This window comes from Capra hircus, chromosome 16, assembly GCF_001704415.2.
Source record: "Capra hircus breed San Clemente chromosome 16, ASM170441v1, whole genome shotgun sequence".
NCBI classification, from domain to species: domain Eukaryota; kingdom Metazoa; phylum Chordata; class Mammalia; order Artiodactyla; family Bovidae; genus Capra; species Capra hircus.
Genome location: NC_030823.1, coordinates 28,157,632 through 28,174,454, shown reverse-complemented (window position 1 = coordinate 28,174,454; position 16,823 = coordinate 28,157,632). Strand labels below are relative to the sequence as shown.

At 51.6% G+C, this 16,823-nt stretch overlaps 1 protein-coding gene across 3 annotated transcripts in view; it reads right to left on the bottom strand.

Annotated features, from left to right (window-relative positions):
* STUM (stum, mechanosensory transduction mediator homolog) overlaps nt 2,227-16,823 on the bottom strand; it is a 58,093-nt gene continuing 43,496 nt past the window's right edge. Inside the window, exons 2-4 of one of the 3 annotated variants that reach the window (XM_018060228.1) lie at nt 8,473-8,652; nt 4,462-4,470; nt 2,227-3,343 (exon numbers count right to left, since the gene is read on the bottom strand). In XM_018060228.1, coding sequence (XP_017915717.1) covers nt 3,309-3,343; nt 4,462-4,470; nt 8,473-8,652 — 224 coding nt within the window. In that variant the 3' untranslated portion in view covers nt 2,227-3,308. Of the gene's footprint in view, nt 3,344-4,461; nt 4,471-6,686; nt 7,902-8,472; nt 8,653-16,823 lie in introns of those variants that run through there. The other 2 variants (XM_018060229.1, XM_018060227.1) reach the window with 2 other exon arrangements.

Sequence of the window (16,823 nt, the reverse complement as noted above, 5' to 3'; positions counted from 1 at the left end):
CTTGGTGCCTCAGTTCAGACGTTTGAAAACCCAGCACACTGATATTTCACTCTCCCCTGCCAACCCACCTCCCCCACCACTCGGTAAGGGTCACAGGAGATCAAAATGTACCACACAGTGCCTGGCAAAGGCCCAGCGTCTGGAGGCTGTCTTTGTCAAGCGGGTGGACACGTGGGTCCAGGGCAGCAGCGGGAGGGCTCTGTGACCCTTCCTCACCTCCCCTCACGTGCAGCCAGAGGCTGGCTTTGAGGCCACAGCGGGGTGGCTCCTGCCTCGAGGCCACAGCGGGCTGGCTCCTGCCTGTTGCCCCAGCACCACAGAAGGCAGGAGGGGTGCCGGACTAGAGCCAGGAGCCATCTGTCCCTACCCGCCCTTCCCGAATTCTTGTCTGGGACTCAGATCTTAAGATCCAGGGGGACTGTCTCCACTGTCCACAGGACACTCCCTGGCCGCCAGGTGGCTCATACTGGCTATAAGATCCTGCTCTAGCCCGAGGGAATTGCCACTCTGATCCAAGTTTCTCATTCACTGTGAGACACACTGTTCAGAAGATGGGCGGGGGTCTACCTGGAAAAGACCTGCCTCCCGAGGCTGGTGTGTTCTCAAGTTGGGAGAAGCAGCGACAGGTGAGGGAAGGATCTGGGGAAGGGAGCGTAGGACGGGAGATGTCCTTCCAGGCACACACACCCCTGCATGAAGCCAGCCCACACTGGGACTCGTGGTGACACCTGTCACTCAAGAAAACTCCCCTCGTGTCTGAATTGTGGCACTAAACATGAGACACAGATTGCTAGCTCTTCTCTACCCTCCTCAGCAGCCACCCCCAGCCATGCCAGGAAAATAAGACCCATCTCTCCCTATGGGTGCTGCCCCCCCCCCGACACCTGTCACTGTGAACTCGGGGGAGCTATCTGGGGGTGCTGGGCTGTGGGCTGGCCTTCCTTCCCTCTGCTCGAGCTGTTTTTATCCAACTCCAGGGGAGGCTCTGCGCTTCGACGCCACTTCCTCGAGAGCAACCAGCCGCCAGCCTGCTCTCCTCTTGGCCCGGGGGATGCTGTCTTCGCATAGCGGAAGGTTCTGACTTTCTGGATAAAGCCAAATCTGAGCCCACGCCTTGACAACACAGAGGATTCTAAATGTGAAAGAAGCTGCAAAGGCTTGGGTTAGGGCCAGGAAGAAAGGAGGGGTAAGAGACAGACACTGCCAGGTGTCCAGAACACGTAACCTGGCCCCAGGCAGCTCATCAGAACTAAGGGATGGATAGGGCGGTGGGAGGCAGGTAGGATCAGGCCAAGGAGTGGAGAGCCCACCTGTGATTCAGGGCCCGGGGTGGAGGTGTGGGGCAGCAAGTGGCTGAGGGAATTCCATTTCTCCAAGGATGCCAGTTTGCTGTCCAGGCCACAGGGAGCCCGAGACCCACCTCCCAGCAGACTGTAACTAGGAAGTTCGGTGGATGGGGTGGGTGGGCCACTGCCCCAGGTGGAGAGTGTAGGAACAGAGACTAAGCACGCAGTGTCCCCCAAAGGGGCACATGGTGGAGCAAGGGGCCTACCCAGCTGCCGGTTGCCCAAGCCTTTCCATCCATTAAGGGGAAAACGACCAGAAAAGGCCACTCTTCTGTGCTGCTTTGCTTCAGCCATGTCCGAATCTCTGTGACCCTATGGACCATAGCCCCCAGGCTCCTCTGTCCATGGGATTCTCCTGGCAAGAATACTGGAGTAGGTTGCTGTGTCCTCCTCCAGGGGATCCTCCCAACTCAGGGATCGAAACTGCATCTCTGTCTCCTGCAGTGGCAGGTGGATTCTTTACCACTAATGCCACAGGTTGCTCTTCCATCCCTGGCCAAATTCTGACCGAGTCCCTGATAGATTGGAAAAGCCCCTTGGAGAGAAACACACCCAATGGCACACAGTCCAGGGAGGCCAGAAACTTGGCTTGGGGCCAGTCCCACATTTTAACAACCCCTACGCTAGAATGAAAATGAAAAGAAAGCAGACATGTGAATGTCTACCTTGTCACTGTCATTTAGATCTCCTGGCTCTTAATTGCTGATTGATCTTGAATCAGACATCTTCTGGTGGTTGTGACTCTGTAACAATCACTTAGGTGTCGCAAAGGCCCCGGTCGTCCCTTTGCGACAGGAGGAATCCCCATGTAACACCAGCAAGGTTGCCCGAATGCCTCTGTTTGCAGGATTTTTGCAGAAGAAGGATTTTCAGAGAGGGGTCCACCACCACCTGCAATTATTATTATTTTTTTGCAATTCTAAAACCCCTAAAGCTCTCAAATGGTGAGTTTTCTCCCCTTACATATTTAGTGGCAAAATCTGACCTGTACTGAGGTGAAGCTATTTACAGTTTTATTGATCCTAATAAGTCTGATTATTCACATGCTCCTCTGCAGAAATGGTCCCGTGTTTCATGGTGTGAGCACGTCCAGACTCCACCGGGCTGTCATGAAATGGATGGCAAACGTTTCTTCTTCCCTTACTCAGATCTAAAACGTGTGAAGTCAGAGACCTGTCGGCCCTAAGGATTTCAGAGAAAGGAGTACGGGCCCCAGTGTTGAGTGTAATGGGGGAGGCTGCCCATGTGGACCTGGGTTGGTGAACTTGAACATGAACATCTGGCAATTCCAGCAGTTTTGCCCCAGGAATGGAGCCACTGCCTTCCTTCCCAGGGAAACAAAGGTCAGATCCGCCCAGACCTGGAGACTTCAGTGGCAAGGAGATGAGGTCGGCCATGGAGCCAGCAGACACCTGTAGGGACCTGTTCCCGCCGACAGCGGAGGGCACACCAGGCTTTTCCATACCGGGCAGGAATCTGTCTATCCTTACTCACGCCCGGGTGTTGCCCCCAGGAGACCACTCCCACAGGGGCCCGGAGGAGGTGTCCACCGCAGTCCTGCCCCTTGACGAGCCCTGCTCGCCTGGACAGGGTCACTGCTGCCTGGCCTGGCCGCCCCGCACGCCCTCACGGTGGGCAGCGGACGAGGCGAGGCGGCCTGAGCCTGGGGTGCTCCAGCTTCTTGCATCAGCATCCCCGCCTCCACCCCACTCCCCACCCAACCCAGGTGCCCTCTGGGCATCTGCGCTACAGGACTCTCTGGAGCAGCAGGAGGAGCTGGCAGCTCTCAGAGCCTGCTGAGGAAAGCAGGTGCGTTTTCAAAATAAATAGTATTCTCAAATCCCCTTCTTTCCACTCCAAACCCGGGAAGCGGCAGAAGAGAACACGTGAAGAAGACCCCGGGCCGGCCGCTGCCTGACGTGGCCCTCCTGGGTGCCGGGCTTCTCAGCGGCTCGCCCGGGCTCACAGCTGCTGTGGGATGCCCTGCTCCTTGTAGCCTGTGAGGGAGAAGCAGACGAGAGACGGTCAGACACCTACTTCCCTCACCGTTTCTCCAGGTGGTGCCCCCAGACTCGAATATGCTGGAACTTATTCACACAGACGTGTGAATGGCTGCTACAGTGGCCCAGCTTTTCCCAAGGGCGCTGGCTTCTTAACGGCGAACAAGGGGACGAATGGAGAGAGTGGATTTCGGGGTTTAGTCGGGGAGACATGAGAGGAGGATTTCTGTTACAGACCTGCTGGGGGTTGAAAGGTTATCAATGTGCTCCTGAATCCACACCCCTGAAGCCACTGCACAAACGTGGCCCCGGCAGACTGGCCTGCTGCCATTTCCTAACGCGGCGCCTTGGGAGAAGGTGCCAGGGAGACTTCCCCAAGTGATGGGCATCTGGTACGTGTGGATGGAGAGGAGGAAGGAAGAGAAAAGGAAGACAGCATACAGAAGGGAGGAGCCAAGCCGGCGTGCTCCATCAGCTGGACATCAGTGACACACGCCCAGGTGACCGCTGGCTTCGAGCCTTTAAAGCCTTGGTGGTGACTATGAGGACATGAGAAAAACTTAATCACTGTTGATATTAAGGAACTGATGGTAGTTTATTTGAGCATGAAAAGATACTGTGGTTCCTTTTTTTGTTTTTTTTAAGACATCTACTAAGATATTTAAGGGTGAAATTGTCATCTGGGTTTGCTGAGTATTTACCCCTATTAGCTGGTAACTCAGCCCGCAGAGGAGCATCAGTGCACTTGTGTTTGTTTTTTTTCCCCTTTATTTACCAGGTTACTTATCAAGTTAAGGTGTTGGGGGTGGAGGCAGACGCAGGCAGTAATAGAAGAAAACAGAGCGGCCGTGAGTGGATGATGGCTGAAGCTGGTATAGGCGTTTAGAGACTCGCTATACTAGGCCTTCTATTTGTGTCTATGTTTGAACATTTTCCAAAATAAAAAACTAAAAATAGAAGCTTGTTGGCCAACTGGGAGAGGGGGTGTTTGTGTGCAGGAAGTGGGGGATAGGCAGGGGACTGGGAGGGTGGCAGTGTGAGGTGGGGGAAGGGCAGTGACGGGGAGGGTCCAGGCAGCCCAGGGATGAGACCTGTGCATTTCCCAACAGACTCACCTTGGGAAACTTCGGAGAAACACAGGCATACAAGGCAGCGTGAGGAAGAGGAGAAAAAGAGAAAGAGAAAACAGTCTATAAAAAGCAGCCAGACGTGAGACAAGCTGGGGCCTGGCACCCAGGACCCTTTGCTGCAGCGCTTGCACCTGGACAAACTCTCTTTGAGCAACAAATACAAAGAAACTATGAGGGACCAAAAATAACTGCATGCATGTACATGAGCAGTAGGGACAAATTATGGACAAGAAGATACAGAAAGACCGGAAGAACCAACTGTCACTTCTGAAGAGCCTGGAGCAAAAGCAGTCCCCTGCACACAGCACCACCTAAGGGACCCCTCCAGCCAGACCCCTGGACCTGCCCCTACCTTCATCCCATATAAGGAATCAGTTCACCTTTCTGCTCTGGGAGCGACCAAGGGAACCTGTTATTTGTTCTCACTACCCTCTATTGCAACAGGGGCCCCCAATAAAACCTTGCCTGATTTCTAATCTGGCTTCTTATCAGTTTCTACTGATTAAGGAGGCCAAGAACCCTGGTCGGTAACAGAGGGACGGCCTGAAATAGAAAATGGGAGAGGCTGCATGGTGGGGATTGGGAGATGGAGGAGGTCTGCAGATTGCATTCACAGTGACCAGCCACTGTGGCCGGTGGGCAGCCCCAGAGGGTGGGCGGGCTTCGGTTCAGGAGTGCAGAGCATCCTCCCCTCCCTGGGGGGTCACTCTCCGTGAGGCACCGCCAAGAAGCTCTCTCCTCTTCTCTCCGAATATCAGCCAAGTTCTCTCTTCTGCTCACCTTCTGCCCCTGACTCTTCTTCTGCCCCCAACCCATCTTTGCCTCAAGATGAATTCTGGATGGCTCCAAGGAGGGACAGCTACAGGACAAGTTTGACTGTGACAACCTAAAGATGTTGAAGTGACCCATCCTGGCCTCTGTTTAACCCATGGGGTTCACCTTTAATGTGGACAGGAGTCACATATATAAAACCTAATGCTTTGGGAAAGACTCAGGCAGGGAATGGCAAACAGACTTTTATCTTGCAGACGTCTTGGATTCATTAGTAGTGACTGCCTGAAGCCCTGTGTTGAAAACGGGTAAGACTATTCAGCAGAAAGTGTCAAGATAGATTAGCAATGTCTGCCAAGGGTATGGCAGCTGAAAAAGGCTCCTGTACAATTACCAAGTATTTACTGACCCACACCAATACAGGCTATTGTTAACTAACTGATTATTTTTATTCATATAAACAGAGCAGCAGCCTTGCAAGTTCCTGATTTTAACTGCTAGTTTGATTTAGAGTTCTCTGATTTCCCCCTTAGGAGGTTTTTCTTTTGTTGCTATTGTCTTAATTAATTAATAAATTCTTTATAGTAGGTCCTTGTTGGTAATCTATTTTAAATCTAGTAGTATGTACATGTCCATCCCAAACTCCCAATCTATCCTTCCCCATGGTATGTTTCTTGGTGACACTCACATAATGCTAGGTAAAAAAAATTACCCTGCGTTGTTACATTTGGAAAGTCTCCTTCAAAGAGGCTGGAGTGACATGAGAAACAACAGCCCCTTATCCAACTATCTACTAGGGCAGACACTGTGCTAGGACAGTTCATTGTGATGATTCTCTTCAATGTAGTATTCCTGAGACATGCACACTCCACTGTTGCTTGGGGGGATCTCAGCCCACAGCACCATCTCAACAGCGGCAATTATTGATCCTTTGCAAGTAGGTTTACTTTCTGGAAAGAGGGGCAAAGGCACCCGTTGCTGAGATGGGTGAGTGAGTCTGGTGCCTAGGTGGCATAGGTGGATAGCAGTGAGGTGTGGTGGGTTTTCTGGGGCAGCCCTCAAGTCCATTCCCCAAACAGTGTTCTGAAAAGTCTGACACAAAGACAGCACTCCTGAAACCAAGGGGATGACCCACCGTGAAGGCGTGGGCTGGGAGGAAGGGGGTTAGGAAGGGAGGGGCGGTGGGTTCCAGCACTTGAGTAGCCTGCAGCCCAGCTATGGCCCCCACACCAGCCATGAGAGAGGGGTTGATGCAGAGTCAGCAGCTAGGGTGGTGGAAGGTGAGGAAGCAATAGGTTCCCATCTGCCCTTCTTGGGTGTCTGTGTCCTCCTCTAGGAGGTGATAAAGGGGAGTTCTTGAAGCTATCTCTAAGATCCAGACCCTGTGGGGTCTGGTATCAAGCGTGACCCAAAAAGAGAATACCAGAAAGCTCTAGGCATCAGGTTAAGCATCAACACATTTATTGTGACACAGCTTTGTGCCGCTGTAACAGAAAGTCTCCTCGCTAACATGCCCCAGTGCCTGGCCCAACACCTGTGTGACGAGGAGATGACTCAGTCCGGGGCTCATACTGGGCAGAGACGGGGCAGCCTTCCCAGGCTTTCCATCAGCCACTGAGGAAGCCTCTGAGAGCAGAGGGCCCCTTCCAGGTTCCAGCTGGGAACAGGCCTCTCAGAGAAGCACCAAACTCCCTCTGGGAAATGGTCAGACTTGGCTTCTCCAGACTCACAGGATGACTGGCAGCATGTCTGTCTTATTAGCGATGCTCTGCCCCACTCCCCACAAATGGAAGTGGTCCGTGGACCTTCCCCGGGGCGGGGCTCCCCTGAGGGAGCTGGATGCGCCTGCCTCGGCCTCTGCCTGCTCTGCAGGCTCACCGACCCCCGTGCTGATGGGCAGCCCCTGCCCAGGGAGCGGCTATCCCGGGAGGGGCTGGGCGTCTTCCGACTGTCCCTCAGCTTCCCCAGTGTTTCCCCTGCCCAGTGTTCCCCTCCCTGTTGTCTGGCCACCCCTGTCTCCCGGCTCTAATTCTGAGATGCCCTGGCGGTCCAGCACCCCAGCAGGGAAAGCAGCTGCTTCCACCAGCCTGTCTAACCAATCCACTGGCCCTGCTGGGCTCGCTCGGGCTCAGGGACCTGCCTTTTCTCTGGCCTGGTGGTTTGATTGGTCACTGACCCTAACCTTGCTGGGCCCTAGTATCTGAGTAAACCTTGGGTCTTGGATGCTCACAGGATTATGAACTCAGACTGAGTCAAGTAGGAATCATTCTAGATCATTCTAGAGCCCCCTGACCCTTGGGCTTCCCCTCTTGCCCCCACTGTTCTTCCCTGACACAGCTCACCTCCGGCACAGGCACTCCACCTGCAAATGGTCTTGTCGGGTGTGGGGCACAGGAGGAGCGTGGGGTGTGGGGAGAAGGGCAAAGGGCTTGCGAGGACGTGCTCCATGTGAGTGAGGAGCTTCGGCCTAATGAGGTAGACCGAACGTGTGACAATACAGGGACCCGCACGGGGGCACAGGGTGACGAGCGCGGCTGCTTAAAATAGGTGTCTGTCTGAAGATCTCGCAGGGTTATTTTTAAAATGTTAATCAAGTCTTCTTCGGCAGTTTTGTGTCGGGATCAAGTTTGTGTTAAGTGACTGGTGGAGGTCCGCTGAATACAAATCAGGAAGAGGAAGGCTTTAGTATCAAGGAACAAAGAACTTACTTTAAAAGAAGTTGAAATTATGCAGTTCTGGCTGTTAAATAAAAAGCAGTTACAGGGTCTCCTGAGCACAAGGATGCCCGGTGGCCTCTTCCTTCTTTCTGGAAATGGCATGGTGGAGGCACGAGGGACTGAGCTCACATGGGCCACACCCTTGCTACCCCAGTGTTGCCAACCGGGCTGTTTCCTTGACAAACGTGATGCCTGGTATGTCTGAGCTGAACAGGCGCTCTCTCCCTTCCTTATTCATGCCCTCTGGCTCAGGTCTCTGCCTGATGCTCTCGTGATATCCTGCAGGCCCCAGGGCTGGGCGTGCGGGGACAGTCCTCTAGACCAGGCGGCCACGGACACCAGTGAGCCCTTGGGGGAGGAGCAGGCCCAGCCGTGCAGATCTCCCTGCAAAGCCCCCACCTGACCCCCAACAGGATCACAAACAAACGCCCAGCCCATCCTGGCCCCCACCCCTCCTCCAGCCCTGCTCCCCGCATCCCGGCCCAGCCCCAGCCCCACAGCTACTCACTCGCGAGGATGACCATGTCCATGCCCCAGAAGATGCTCATGATCCAGCCCACCATGACGATGGCTGTGAGGATCTGGATGAGGGCCGCGGCGATGTTCAGCCAGAAGACACAGCACACGTGCCTGTCCGGGAGGTCCGTGCGGGCGCCACACAGCACGGTGAAGGCCGAGACGAACGTCCCTGTGAGAAGCCAGAGGGGACAGCCTTTGGAGGGCGCTGGGAGACGCAGCGGCACGTGTGCCCATTATGAGCTGGGGCCCAGCGGCTCGCCCTCCAGGAGCTCTGAGAGAAACAACTCAGATCCAGCACTTTGCTGCTCAGACCACTGGCATCCACACTAGAGATGCCAATGTACCAGCCTGGAGGAGGCATGGCCCTGGGCAGCCAAGGACCCAGCACAGTCCTGAGGCCTCAGGGGAACACAGATGTCACCTAACAATCCATGCCTGCCGATAAGGAGCCACAATGCAGCCACTTGAAAGGAGAACAGGCAGCAGGTAGAAAGGACACGAACCTCGTGTGGCAAAGCTCCTCAGGGCCTAAGAGTTCAGAGGTAGGAGCTGGAGTCGTTGAGGGGACAGGGAAGCCACCCAGAGGGTAAATTCAGGAAATGACCCCCAGCACACACACTGCCCACGGTGCCTGCAGAGGGGAGTAAGCTCAGGCCAGGGTGCGTCTCCCAGAACCCTTTCTTCAAGGGGCTCTCCCAGACACCCCAGACCTGTAAGAGGAGGGACAGAGAGCCAGAGATTTTCTGAGCAGCCACAGGCACAAAGCAACGTGGTGAGTGTGTCTGTGGTCCTTACTTCATCCCAAACTTCCCAGAGCCCTGCAGGTATTAATAAGATCACTACATTTTTATTGACACTTTTCTCAAGCCAGGCTCTTTTCTACGTGGGCTCTGAGCCCCGTAACAACCCTGCAAGTTAGTTGGCATGCCTCCTATCTGTGTAAGTTCTCTATGGCTGCTGTAACAAGTACTGCAAACGTAGTGACTTAAAGAAACACAATGCTGGAGGTTAGAAGTCTGAAATGGATGGCAAATGTAGTGACTTAAAGAAACACAATGCTGGAGGTTAGAAGTCTGAAATGGATCCTCGGGGCTGGCTCGTTTTTGGAGGCTCTGGGGGTAAATGGTTTCCTTGACTTCTCCAGTTTCTCAAGGTTGCCTGCATTCCTTGGCTCATGGCCCCTTCCTTTGTCATCAAAGCCAGGAGCTATACATCTTCTCTCCTCTCAGACCTCAGCTTCCATCCTTCCATCCTCTCGCTCTGACTATGATCCTCCTGTCTCCCTCTTGTAGGGACCCTTCTGATTATCCTGGGCCCACTGGATAATCCAGGGTAAGCCCCATATTTTTAAGATCCTTAAATTAGTCACATCTGAAAGGTCCTTCCTTTTTATGTAAGGTAGCATCTTTGCAGATTCTGGGATCAGGATATGGATATCTCTAGGGGTGGGCATCATTCTGTCTATCATACTATCTTACATACTGCATTAACCTGGTGTTTCTGATGCTTTGGTATCTGGAGACTTGCTGACTCTGTAGAGATCCCCCTCCCAGGGCTAGCCAATTCCTAGGGATAGCAAATGACTTTCTTATGCAAGACAAACAATCGAGAATGCACACCCAGACTGCTCTTTTATAGACTCTCACCCTCTTCTGCCCTAATCACTCAGAGCCAGGCACCAGACAGCTCAGGCAGTCCCTACATCCTGGGGAACAGTAGCCCATCCTAAGCCTGCTTGACCTGTCTTGACATTCCTTCACATGGAAATCACAGCAAAGTCTCCTGCCCATGTCTCCCCCTAACTTCCTCTGCCTCCTAATAGTCCCTGGTCCTTCCACATGTGCACCTCCAAAGTGTGGCATGCCCTCTCCTCTTAGGAACTGTGAGTAACAAACTATCTTTTCAATGGCTGCCATCTCCTGATCTGTTGGCCTCGCCACACCTCACTATTAATACTAACAAAACCTACATTTTAAAGCACGCATGTACACTCAGAGTCAAGAATTAAGTATCTCAGACTTCCCTAGTGGTCCAGTGGTTAAGAATCCTCCATCCAATGCAGAAGACACGGGTTTGCTTCCTGGTGTGGGAAGATCCCACATGCCTCCGAGCAACAAAGCGTGGGTGCCACTCTACTGAGCCTGAGCTCCGGAGCCTGAGCTCCGGAGCCTGAGTGCTCCACAACAAGGGAAGCCACCGCAATGAGAAGCCTGAGCACCGCAACTCAGGAGCAGCTCCCACTCACCATAACTGGCGAAAGAGCCGGGACAGCAGCAAAGACCCAGCACAGCCAAAAATAAATACACGAATTAATTTTAAAAGGAAGATTAAGTGTCTCGTCCAAGGTCTCACGCATGGGTAGGCATTGACCCCACCACTGTCTGATGAGAAAGACAAACTTGGAGAAAGGAGAACTGAAAAATGATGGGGACATGAATTCAGGACTTAGTGGTGGACATGGAAGGAAAGAGGACATAGGGACCATTAGAATGTATATGTCACCATCCATTGCCTCTGCTTATGTGTCATGCTGTGAGACATGAGATAAACACTAGATGACACCATTTAAAACACACAGCCAAAGCGGAAAGATGGTAGAAGGTGAACAGGAGCATGAGGGGGAAATATTAAGTAACATTTACACAGGTGCCATTTACTGCATCCCTATAGTGCATTACAACACGCTACCACACTCTCCTACTCACACTGCCTCTAATTCTTATGACAGTTCATGATGGTTATTATTATCCCCACGTTACAGATGGGGAGACCAAAGATCAAAGAGGCTAAATGACTTGTCTACAGAGTAGAGCCCAGATTTAAACCCAGATTTGTCCAGAGCAGAAACCTGAGCTCTTTTCAGTCTAGGGTGTTCCAGCCTTACATTAAAAATTAAGGAAAACAGTATGGCCCTTCCTCAATAAAATTAAAAATAGACTTGCCATATAACCCAGGAATTCTACTTCTGGGTATATACCCAAAAGAATTGAAAGTAAGGTCTCAAAGAGATATTAGTATGCCTATGTTCATTGTAGTATTATTCACAATAGCTGAAACATGGAGGAAACCCAAGTGTCTACAGATGGATGAATGGACAAGCAAAATATGATCTATACATATCGTGGAATAGTATACATCCTTTAAAAAGGGAGGAAATTCTGACACGTGCTACAATATAGATGAGCCCTGATGACATTATGTTAAGTGAAATAAGCCAGTTACAAAAAAAAATGTATTATTTCACTTATATGAGCTACCTAGAGTAGTCAGAATCATAGGAATAGGAAATAGGATGCTGGTTGCCAAGGTCTGGGGGGAGGAGGTTATGAGGAGCTATTGTTTAATGTGCACAGAGTCTCAGTATTGTAAGATGAAAGAGTTCTGGAGACAGATGGTGGTGATGGGTGCACAGTAATTTGAATTTGCTTAATGCCCATGAATTGTGCACTTAAGAACGGATTCTGTGTAGTTTACTACAATAAAAAGAATTGGAGGGAAAAAGGAAAGAAACTTCATCCTTAATGATTTTCAAAATATTCTTGAACCTCTCCACATTCCCCTACCCCTGCCTGGGCCAATGTCCTTCACGGGAAGCAGACGGTGCCCTGACTCTAGCCAACAGTGCCCTGACTCAGTGGGATCTGGCTGAGGTTCTGTGACCCCCTGTCTCTTTGTAGCTGTGGCCTCACCATGGTCATCCTGCCTAGGAAATGGGAACAAGTTCTTACTCGACTGAACCATAAGAAATCGCCATCTTGGTAGGTCAGAGAATAACAGCAGTTTCGTATTGCTCAGCCTAACATGTAGCTGATATGAAAAAATTGAGCATAAGGAAACCCCTGAACTCAGAGATTCTTAGTTAAAAGGTCATCTAAATCATCCTCTGCCCCAAAACAGCGTATCACCAGAATTACCAAACTGATTAGAGGCCAGTGAGCCTCTTCATGCATCTAGTTGCTTGCCATGGAGACAGGGAGGCCTAGCCAGCCTGCTGCTCTGGGGACAGGAAACATCAGCAAAGAGGAAGGCTTATCTGCTGGGGAAGCTGGGCTAACCCACATTTTATTTAAAAGACAACATGGGTGTGGTGTGGGAGGGACTTTAACTAAGACATGTATAAAAATAAAAGCACATTAGTCACATACCAACCCGTACAATATGTACATATATTACCTGCAGTTGCATCAATCTGGATAAATTATAAATTAGTTATTAATTTGGATAAATAATTTCATTTACTAGGAAACAATGGTGACAGGTCCCTTTAGCCACTTGTTGTTTTTGTTCGGTCACTCAGTCATGCCCAGCACTTTGTGACCCCCATGGACTGCCAGTGCACCCGGCTGCCCTGACCTTCACCATCTCCTGGAGTTTGCTCAGACTCACGTCCACTGAGTCGGTGATGTCATCCCTTTTGCCATATAAGGTAATATTTGCCACAGAAGGGCTTCCCAGGTGGCACTAGTGGTAAAGAATCCACCTGCCAATGTAGGAGACAAGAGATGTGGGTTGGCTCTCTGGTTTGGGAAGATCCCCCGGAGGAGGGCATGACAGCCCACTCCAATATTCCTGCCTGGAGAATCCCATGGACAGAGGAGCCTGGTGGGTTACAGTCCACAGTGTTGTAAAGTTGGACACAACTGAAGTGATTTGGCACACATGCCTGCACATGCTATAGAAGGCAAGCATTCAGTGAATGGATTTATAACACACAAACATCGTTTTAATCTACTCATCAGGAAACTTAAACAATTATTTTAGCACTGCTGCTGCTGCTGCTAAGTCACTTCAGTCGTCTCCCACTCTGTGCGACCCCACAGACAGCAGCTCTGCCGTCCCTGGGATTCTCCAGGCAAGAACACTGGAGTGGGTTGCCATTTCCTTCTCCAGTTGCATATGAAGAGGTATTATTTTAAACGAGTCTTACTTGCTAAAGAAAGAGCCCCCACTCCCAACAGCAACCAGTTAGTCCTACCAGTCCAACCAGTTATTCCATGAGCACCAACCCTGAGCCAGTGCCAGGCCCTGGAACAGAGAGTGCAGGCTGGTGCTGGAGACTTGGCTGGGTCCCTTGCAGGGAGCTCACACTCTGGTGGGGATACTGGGTTCCAGAAAGAACAGTGACGAATCAAGTTTGGTTTATCAGGAAAGACTTCACAGAAGCAAACGTGATGAGGGGAAAGGTATAGAAAGCCAATGGGAAATAGTCAAGGGGAGGAGGGGAAGAACACCCCAAAGACAACCTACAGTGTCTGTCCAGAAGCCCAGAGGGTGGCAGGGAACTCTGAGGGTGCCACGTGCAGGGCAGGGATGAAAAATGGGGCTGGAGGTGGGCAGCTGTCAGACTGGGGGTGGGGGTGGCCCTGAGGGCCTTGCTATGGGGCCTGGATTCCTCTTCCAGGCAACCAGGCAGCCCCTGGGAAGGCTGGTTTCAGTGGGGAATCACAGGTCAGGGTTGTGACCCCCAAGGGGAGGATGGGGCAGAAGGGATAAGGCAGAGTCTGGGAGGTGAGATGAGATGAGATGAGGTAGGCAGGGAAGCATGGTAGTAGATGCAGGGGAAAGAAGGACCCCCTGTTGGGGGGGTGTCCTGGGGATTGAGGGGCCTGTTCATTTCGGAGAAGGGAGAAGGGGGCACAGTTGGCTCTGGGTATCTGGTTTCCCACACTATGTGGTGAATGTGGAGCCACAAACCAGGTGGGGAAGCCAGTGAGGGTGGTACCCATGGGCTGAGCAGAGCCGAGCTGGAGACAGGCTCAGGAGGGTCGCCTGCAGGTAGTGGAAGTCGTCAAAGTGAATAAGGTCACCCAGGAGGGGGTGGAATTCAAGGAAAGATCCAGGGGACATCAAGGCCACAAAGGGGACAGAGGGGGCATCGATCAGAGAGAGGTGAGAGTGTGTGTCCCAGACACAGAGGAGTCTCGGGGAAGAGGAGCTGGTGGACAGGGTCACCCGCTGCAGAGATGGAGTGGGGACAGGCAGGCCCCAGGTTGAATTAAGTCACCAGTGGCCTCAGGGAGAGTCTGAGAAGCTGAGGGGCTGAGAGCAGGGAGCAGGATATCAGAGTTTCAGGGAGAGAAAGAGCTGAGGATTCGAGCACATGGGAGAGGACCCCTCTCTCCTTGGGAGAAACTCAAGCTTGTCTGGCTGCTGAGGAGAAGCCAGTGGGGATGGAGAGGATGAGGCTATAACCAGACCAGAGAAGCGGGTAGCAAGGTTCTCGAGAAGGTGAGGGGTAGTGGGATCTACTGCAGATTTTCCAAACCGGTTCACACATTAGAATTCTCCAACTGAGGTTTATTTATTTCCAAATTGGGAAAGGAGTATGTCAAGGCTGTATATTGTCACCCTGCTTATTTAACTTCAATGCAGAGTACATCATGCGAAATGCTGGGCTGGATGAAGCACAAGCTGGAATCAAGATTGCCAGGAGAAATATCAATAACCCCAGATACGCAGATGACACCACCCTTATGGCAGAAAGCGAAGGAAAACTAAAGAGCCTCTTGATCAAAGTGAAAGAGGAAGTGAAAAAGTTGGCTTAAAACTCAACATTCAGAAAACTAAGATCATGGCATCCAGTCCCATCACTTCATGGCAAATAGATGGGGAAACAATGGAAACAGTGACAGATTTTATTTGGGGGCTCCAAAACCACTGCAGATGTTGACTGCAGCCATGAAATTAAGACTCTCACTCCTGAGAAGAAAAGCTATGACCAACCTAGACAGCATATTAACAAGCAGAGACATTACTTTGTCAACAAAGGTCCAACTAGTCAAAGCTATGGTTTTTCCAGTAGTCAGGTATGGATGTGAGAGCTGGACTATAAAGAAAGCTGAGTGCTGAAGAATTGATGCTTTTGAACTGTGGTGTGGGAGAAGACTCTTGAGAGTCCCTTGGACTGCAAAGAGATCAAACCAGTCCATCCTAAAGGAAATCAGTCCTGACTATTCATTGGAAGGACTGATGCTGAAGCTGAAACTCCAATACTTTGCCCACATGATGTGAAGAACTGACTCACTGGAAAAGACCTTGATGCTAGGAAAGACTGAAGGCAAGAGGAGAAAGGGGCAACAGAGGATGAGATGGTTAGATGGCATCACTGACTCTATGGTCATGAGTTTGAGCAAGCTCTGGGAGTTGGTGATGGACAGGGAAGCCTGGCGTGCTGCAGTCCACGGGGTCACAAAGGTTCAGACACAACTGAGCGACTGAACTGAACTGAACTGAGGTTTATACAAATGCAGGTTGCAGGGTACCTGCAGAGTACCTCCAGGCCACCAGAGGCACAGGGATGGGTCCAAGGACTGCTCATTTGAAAACAGAAAAGAAACATTCCCCCAACTGATTCTAACACATAATTAGGCTTGAGAATCCTTCTGATAGGTGGAGAGATTGGCCTCCCAGATAGAGAACCAGAAAACCACACAACCTTGTAGGAAATTAGCCCACAATTCTTGCCTTTTACTCTGTCCCATAGCATCCCCCACAAGACTTAGAGCTGAGTCAGGGAAGCTGTCCTCCACAGGAGAGGCAGGGGCCTGACCACAATGTTTCTGGTGGGGGCCAAGGTCCAATCAGGGCTTCCCTGGTGGCTCAATGGTAAAGAACCCACGTGTAATGTAGGTGATGCAGGTTCAATCCATGGGTTGGGAAGATTCCCAGGAGAAGGAAATGACAACCTGCTCTAGTATTCTTGCCTGCAGAATCCCATAGAACAGGGGAGCCTGGCTGGCTATAGTCCATGAGGTCACAAAGAGTTAGACATGATTGATTAAACAGGAACAAGGTCCAGCCAAACACTAACTGGCACAAAAGAAAATGATGGTAATGAACTGACCTGTCAACTACCATAATCAGTGTGCTGAAAGACACCTGGGACCTAGGTGCAGACATATGCATTCTCTGTCCTACATGACCCCAAGGGAGAGAGATGGGCGGGGGAAGCCGGAGGAGGACCCTGCCCCCACCCGACAGAGGCTTACAGCAAAGACGCCAGAGGGCTTTGCAGTCACAGCCCACTCTGGCCGCCAGGGCTCTGCTGAGGTCACTGGCTTCCCCAAGGAGCTAGGGCTGAGGCTCCAGGAGTGGGCACTGGGAGGGGAAGGGCTCTTTCACTTCCATCCTGGATGTTCCAAAGGGTCCTGGGGAGGTGGTGGGGACAGGAGGAGGAAAAGCAGGGCAAAGCGAGCTGGCAGTCTCCCATCAGGACGGAGCCTGCGGGCTGAAATCATCCTTCCCAAGTCCCTTCAGGCTCAGGTTTTCTCTTGACTCACAAGGGAGTAGAGGAAGGTTCTGAGCTTAAGGCAGGTGGGGTGGGGGGGGATGGGGAGGGTC